The 7,518-nt window shown below is 37.8% G+C and overlaps 2 protein-coding genes across 2 annotated transcripts; both read left to right on the forward strand.

The window, feature by feature from the left end:
• Positions 1 to 220: 220 nt before the first annotated feature.
• LOC106089173 (choline transporter-like 2) lies at positions 221 to 3,007 on the forward strand. The gene has a single exon (XM_013254956.2). The coding sequence runs from the start codon at positions 333 to 335 to the stop codon at positions 2,832 to 2,834; it is 2,502 nt and encodes an 833-aa protein (XP_013110410.2). The 5' UTR covers positions 221 to 332; the 3' UTR covers positions 2,835 to 3,007.
• A 2,767-nt stretch (positions 3,008 to 5,774) lies between these two features.
• On the forward strand, positions 5,775 to 7,040 carry LOC106089203 (ras-related protein Rab-30). Its single transcript, XM_013254997.2, has one exon. It carries the CDS (start codon positions 6,102 to 6,104, stop codon positions 6,759 to 6,761), a length of 660 nt encoding a protein of 219 aa, XP_013110451.1. The 5' UTR covers positions 5,775 to 6,101; the 3' UTR covers positions 6,762 to 7,040.
• Positions 7,041 to 7,518: the final 478 nt, after the last annotated feature.

A 7,518-nucleotide genomic window follows, 5' to 3' on the forward strand; every position in this document is an offset into this window, starting at 1 on the left:
TCTCAATTTGGATCCTAATTTTATAATTCTAATAAACTATGAAAAATTCTTATTTTCATTCGCTTTGTTGATCAGAGTCTGCCTTCATGTTTATAAATACACCTAAACCGCAAAGAGATAAACGGTTCTGTTTATAACTCAATTTTACCCAACAGAACTGTGAATCAATCAGAAATGATGTTGAACTGGCATTATGTTTCAATTATGAGTGAATAGCCACTTGGATTCAGTTTCAAAACGGTCGCCAGCGAACTCATATCGCGAGTAACGGATAATAAAAACGGATAACGAACAATAACGGATAACGAATAAATAACGGGCTAAACGAAACGATGAGTCGACAAAGTAGAGGACAGCCAACGTCCTCGAGAAATTCCGCTATATACGAGGATTCTGACTCTTTTAAGTATGTCGATATAAGGGATATTGCAGAAAGACAGAGAAAAATTCAAAGAATGTCCATGAGAAATTCTGCTCTGTTCGACGATTCAAATGCAATAATGATGCCGGAGGCTCAGCCTTTGCAGAGAATGTCTATGGTGGAGAAGCCCCAGCGAGTGGAGCCCCAGCCCGAAAGGATACACAAGAGTCATAGTTGCACCGACGTTCATTGTCTGCTGTTGTTCGCATGTGCTGTAGTAGCCTGGTTCTATATAGCCCATTATGCTTTGACCAATGGGGATCTGAACAAGGTGCTTATACCCACAGACTCGAACAATCGTAAATGTGGTTATGATTCTGGAGTGAAAAATAAACCCTATTTATTTTTCTTCGATCTGCTTAAATGTGCCGATGCCATGACCCCATTGACGGGATGCCAGACCAAACAGATATGTGTGGAAAAATGTCCCGAACAAACTTTCTACTGGCAGGGTAATGAGAAAGCCCAAGATTTAGAGGGAATCAAGCAGCAAATAATCTGTGAGGATGGAGTGGATGTAAATGCCTTCAGACGAATCGAAGACGTGTCTCGAGCAATTGACGACGGCCGCTGCAGTGGGTCGTATTTTGAAAGTCAACCTATATTCAATCGTTGTGTACCATTTCCCCGTGAGGAACTTTGCAGCTTGGTACCGGACGCAATAAGAGAAAGAAAGCGTAGGGAACTAGCTGCAAAAATAACTGCTAACCCTAATGGACATGAACTGCAATCAATGGCCCTAGTGGGTTTGGAGGATATTAAAAAAAACTTTTTTTTGTTTAAAAATTCCACTAAAGCCTTTTGCGCTGAAAACAACAAAAAAATCATGCTGCTGAAGAACAAAGCCGAGGATGCCAATACCGGACTGACTAGAATAATCGCAGCCATATTATCGAAATTCACCAACGAGAACAGTGAGAATGTGGCCGAATATATAAAAAAAGATCTGAAGGCTTCGTGGAAAGTCGTTGCTATAGCATTTATACTTCACATCGTTATTGTTTTGATATTTATAACGCTATTGAGATGGGTGGCCAAGCCCCTTATATGGATTTCAATTTGTGGTGTAATTGTAGGGCTGGTTATGATGTTACTGCACAGCATGCAACAATATATGTTCTTTCGTAATTCACCCCAAACTCCGCTGCACCACTGGCATTTGAAGGCCCAACTGGAGAATATATTGAAAAATGATCAATTCTGGCTGTACCTTTCGGTGGTAACGGGAGCCATACTCACCATTATTGTGCTAATAGTTATTGTGATAAGGAAACGCATTAGCATTGCCATAGCCATTGTAAAAGAGGCCAGTAAAGCTATAACCTCCATTAAATCATCGATTTTCTTTCCCCTCTTCCCCGGATTCCTATACATTATCGTTACCCTAATGGCTGGAGTAGTCTTCCTGTACTTGGGCTCGGTGGGATCTTTGACATACCGCAAGTACAATCAATTCGAGGCCTCCATTGGCTCGCGTGAAACCTGCACCTGCACCGGGGAAGCTTTGAACTACACATTGGGCGGCATTTGTGATCCTGTAATTTTCGAATCGAATTGTTTCATCAGTGGCACCCGTAAGCCATGCTTGGAGACGGTTTGTCGTTTTGTGGAGATAAAACATAATGCGACTACCCAATGGTACATATACTTCAATGTGTTTGTCTTCTTTTGGGTAACGTTTTTCATAGCGGCCTATGGCGAAATGGTGTTGGCCTCCACTTTTGCCATGTGGTATTGGACATTCGACAAGAAGGATCTCACCTCAACACCTCTGCTAAAGGCCATGGGTCGAACCACTATATATCACTTGGGTACCATTGCTTTTGGTTCGCTCATTTTATCCATATGCCGCATGATACGTTGGATCCTCGAACTCATGGAGAAGAAGCTAAAACTGTATGACAACGCTGTGGTTAAAGCCATTCTCTGCTGCATGAAATGCTTCTTTTGGCTATTAGAGAACTTTCTGCGTTTTCTCAATCGAAACGCCTATATCATGTGTGCCGTCCACAGCACAAGTTTTTGCGCCAGTTCCCGCAAAGCCTTCGCCCTGATAACACAAAATATTCTGCGGGTATTTGCAATTGACAATGTTTCGAATTTTCTCTTTTTCCTCTCTAAGCTTCTACTCACTGGCTGTACATCCTTTATCACATATCTGTTGTTGATTACATATCCTGGCGTCATACCCATCACCTTTCCTTTGGTTCCGGTATCCTTGGTAGCCATTTTGGGTTATGTGTTGGCAGATGTTATTTTTAGCACCTATTCGATGGCCGTTGATACTTTATTCTTTTGTTTCTTGGAGGATTCCAGTGAAAATGATGGTTCCACTGCGAAACCATTCTACATGTCCAAAGAACTTAGAAGGCTTTTGGGTAAGAAGATCCAAAAGAAGAAGACAATGCAATGAAAGAAATTATGCTATGGTGACTCTTAAACCAACAAAAGATAAGTTTCATTTATTTACCCAAATACTAGTAAAAATAAGGTTAAAATGTTACATAAATTAATTAAATGCATATTATTATTATTATTAAAATAACATCTTTTATGCTGAAATAAAATTTTTTTAACGTACCCAAATTTTTTGCGTGCAGTGGAATTGTAAGAAAGTCCTTTAATTTTAACCGACATAGGCAAGGCGGATTTAAAAAGATGGTCTCACGCGAACAGCTGTTAACAGTCGACCAGATTTGACGGTATTAAGATGTCAGATCTTTGTTTGCATTCTCTTTGTTGTTATCTTCTATATCGCATATTCTCTGCTCATGTATACACACACTCACACAAATTTCTTTGTGTGTGTTGGCAAAACGTCGATCGGCTTGATGACAAAATGGCAGATTGCACCATATGATTTGTGCAAATGAGACCACCTTTAATTGTTTCGCCATGCGAAATAGGATTAAAAAAACCCCTAAAGAGGTTACATTGGGAAGCGGTTCTACATTGGATCTATACCGAAAAGTGAACGCATGTTGTGTTGGAACAGATGTAGATGTAGGCAATCCCATGGCAGCCGGTTGTACCTACCGGATTGACCCGATGGAGTTCTTCATCGGTAAGGGGTGCCTCCTCAGTGTGGCGGATTGCACCATATGATTTGTGGTTGTTGTACAAATGAGACCACCTTGTTTCCCCATTCCCGTATAATGCACGTATATGGGGTCTCGGCAGTCGTAGCTTCCAATATGTGTATCTTTCTTTTATCTATTTTTTTTTTGCTGTTAAATTGATTTTTTAATTTTATCCGAAGATCTGCTTGCTTTGAAGAAAAATAAAAAAAATTCCTTTAAGCTTGACATTTGCTGTAATATTTTGAGAGCACAAACATTTTTCTGTTATTTTCATACTCTTTGATCGTTCCATAATTCTGCTTGCAGCATGCTCTTAGATAATTCTCATTTATCTATTTTCACAAGCGCCACCAACCAGTATATGTGCGAAGTTGAAATTCTTTATCTATATATAATTTATCTATGCCCTTCATCGGCAAGGGCTGTCGCCTCAGTGTAAAACACACTGGTACAACAACAACAAACATACATAATATGGTAACGGTAAATGAAATTATAATTATCTGTTAATTAAATCATCTTAGCGTGCCATTTACAGTTTAGGGAAAATAGGAAAGGAGAAAGATTAGGTCTGTTCGCGTACTTTTCCAGTAAAAATTTGCAGGACTCCCTTTAAAAAATTTGCAAGCTAAAGTGCGCGAACGACTTCCAGTGAAAATTTGCAGAAAAACAGCTGATTTTTGTTTTAGTTGGTTTTTTATTTGCTTGCTTGGAAAACATTTTTTTTAAATAAAAAATGCTGGCGATATTTGTGAGGCATTTTCCTTAAATAAACGTCAATTTATTAACCAGAGAGTGAAAAGGCTAGATGGGGAGCCATTCGTATATCCGTGATCTCCGTGCCGCTGGACAGTCATCATAAAGTACTGTGCAATCCCATGGCAGCCGGGTGTACGTACCGCATTAGCCTGATGGAGTCTTTTAGTGCAACAACAATAACCGTGCACGAAGGTATGAATGTCATCCGTGGCGCCAAGTCGCGCAAAGCGCTGGTTCCACACAGAATCTCTACACTGATGCTGAAGAATCTGGATCTGACTGGAGTCGATTAACTTACAACTGTCCTCAGCCTATCTGAACACTATTATAGTACCTGATGTTTGGAAGATGGATGGATCACGCTACAGCTTTACATGCCATCACCGTATACAAAAGTACACTTGTTGTGCTGACAAAGACAAACCATCTAATGCTTTTGGTTATTGTAGCTAGGTAAATTGCTACGACCACTGATGTGAGGCTAAGGGAGTTTTCTATTTGGTCATGTGGCTGCTACGGACACTTTGCTATCATTGAAGATATCTGTATCCGTTCACAATAAGCAGACTAATTTGCACTAATTTTTCTAATCACTTGCGTCACTTGTTTAACTGCCCAGCTAGACCCACTCAATCCCATGGCAGCATCTTCCCTCCTTAACAAATTCAAAGGAACGGCGTTGATTCGATAATTGCTCTTGACGTCTGAAAGGATACAAATTTTTTAATTTGTCAAGATTTTCCAAATAATTCCGCAAATTTTGCACTTACCTTCTAATGTAGATCAACCGATTTGAGATAGAATTACAACTTCATTTGTCGAGTTTTCTGTACCTGAACACTAGCTGCTGGCAATAATTTTCATCGAAAGTAAATAAAAATGAAACAAATTTAACAATTACCAATAAACAATATTTATATTTTTTACTTACCTCTGCCTTTTTGATCCATTTTGCCGTTAGCATTTATATTTTCATGTAACGGCTTCTTTTCATAAAACAGCTGACCTTTTCAAAACATCTGTTCAACGTTGCAATTTTGCACAAATTTTTGAGTTTCCGAACACAGCTAGTAACGAACATACATAATATGGTAACGGCAAATTAAATTATAAACAACTGCTGAGTAAATCATCTCAGCGTGCCATTCGCCATATAGGAAGGAGAAAGGTTATTTATACGCATTGGTTCAAAGGCATCGTCATCACTCAGGCTACAATTGGATACCAGCAGTTACAAAGAAATTTCCCCAAACTCTCTGTTTCTGTTTGTAGAGGACCATCTTCATCCCTACTATAGGGTATGCCTGCACCAAAGCCAGAGGTTATATTCATTGTTAAAATGTGGATCACTTTAAATATGAACATTTTTAGGTTTTATTCATATGGATTTTTAAATATATTGTCAATAACCTCGCTTTACGTTATGTTACGTAGCAATTAATTATCTAGACTATCTTTCATGACAGTATGGCATCACCGCCTATATGAACAAATGACTAATAACAGCTGATATTAGTATTGTATGTTTATTAAATTTAACAAAATTCGCGATTTCTCAGCAAATTTTTTAAATATTCCTTTGAAGCAGTTACACAAATCTCCCCGTAATTGTTGTTAAGTGTAGCGCACGTAATTAGCTGTACATGTGATGTGATAAAATGTGGAAAAGAATATTGGATTGATTGATACATGGGATGTAAACATTTTTCAAGGCGTTTTCGTCATTGATGCGAGTAAGACAACCAACAAACATTAGTCAGCAGCTAATATAAAAGCGAGCAGCTAGCATCTGTGGATTAACATCGAAAAGAGTTTTCACAGAAGGTATACCAAAAATAAATATGGAAGAATATAAATTTCTTTTCAAGATAGTTCTTGTGGGAAATGCTGGAGTTGGAAAGACCTGTCTTGTGAGGCGTTTTACACAGGGTCTTTTTCCCCCCGGCCAAGGTGCTACAATTGGTGTTGATTTTATGATAAAGACGGTAGAAGTCGAAGGTGATAAAATAAAGCTGCAAATTTGGGATACTGCTGGACAGGAGCGCTTTCGATCCATAACACAAAGCTATTATAGATCTGCCCATGCTTTAATACTAGTATATGACATCAGTTGCCAGCCCACGTTCGATTGTCTTCCCGACTGGTTGCGTGAGATACAGGAATATGCCAACTCGAAAGTTCTGAAGATTTTGGTGGGCAACAAAACGGATCGAGATGATAGAGAAATACCAACACAAATAGGAGAAGAATTTGCCAAACAACATGATATGTACTTTTTAGAAACGTCCGCCAAGGAGGCTGAAAATGTTGAACGACTATTTTATGAAATTGCAGCAGAGTTGATTGATCAGGCACGTAGCAAAGACAGCTCGACTTTGTTAAATAAAAATCTAAGTGACTCAGTAGGTCTATCATCTTTGGGTGCAAAATCCTCTCAAATTAGTTGTTGCAGCGGTCTTACTAGCAACAATAATAATTCTACACACACTAGCAATACTTAATCTCACTATCATCCATTTTACCTTACAACACAACACACTAGAAATGTTAATAAAATTTATTGATTTAGTGGCGTTAATACACACCATTACTATGAAATGTCCTGTAGAATCGACATATCAGTTATTTTATATGACGCTTTGAACGAATGAAATTTATTTCTCGAACTTTTACAACCATGGAACTCTTTCAAGAAATTAGAAAAATGAAAATCTCTTAAAGCTTTAATATCCATCATAACATTATGATATTTGATGCATTCAATTGTTGTATTGTTGTTTTTTTCATTATATTAAATACAGATTTAGGAACAATTTGTATTGTAGGTGTATTATTTATTTTCTGTGTAAATATTTTTTCTCAAAGTTATTTATTTTTTTGCGAGAGGCTTTATTTAGTTATTATTTTTAAGTATTACATACTCTACAGAATTAAAATTTCTTTTACTTTTATTTTGTATGACTTCGTTATGGAATATTCGGCTTGTTCATTTAACTTTTCCCTCAATATTGTTGGCAATAATTATGAGTGCTTCGATCACAAAGAACAAATTGGTGGGAAGGTTCTTTTTTAAAGGTCTTTTCTACTTCTTACTTTCTTATTAGGTGGAAAAATAATCTTTGTTTCTATGACTGAACCAAGTAGATTTGTTTAAGTGTTTTGGTTTTGCTCCCCTTAATCTTTCCATGATAGCTAGAGTAAACCTCCAGTTCAGTATGCTGTCTGTAGATATTATTTTTTACTTTCAGACACAGGTGA

This window comes from Stomoxys calcitrans, chromosome 2, assembly GCF_963082655.1.
Source record: "Stomoxys calcitrans chromosome 2, idStoCalc2.1, whole genome shotgun sequence".
Lineage (NCBI taxonomy): Eukaryota > Metazoa > Arthropoda > Insecta > Diptera > Muscidae > Stomoxys > Stomoxys calcitrans.

Excerpts from the sequence above, each read along its gene's own strand:
- LOC106089203 (XM_013254997.2), top strand. The coding sequence starts at position 6,102 with ATGGAAGAATATAAATTTCTTTTCAAGATAGTTCTTGTGGGAAATGCT.
- LOC106089173 (XM_013254956.2), top strand. The coding sequence starts at position 333 with ATGAGTCGACAAAGTAGAGGACAGCCAACGTCCTCGAGAAATTCCGCT.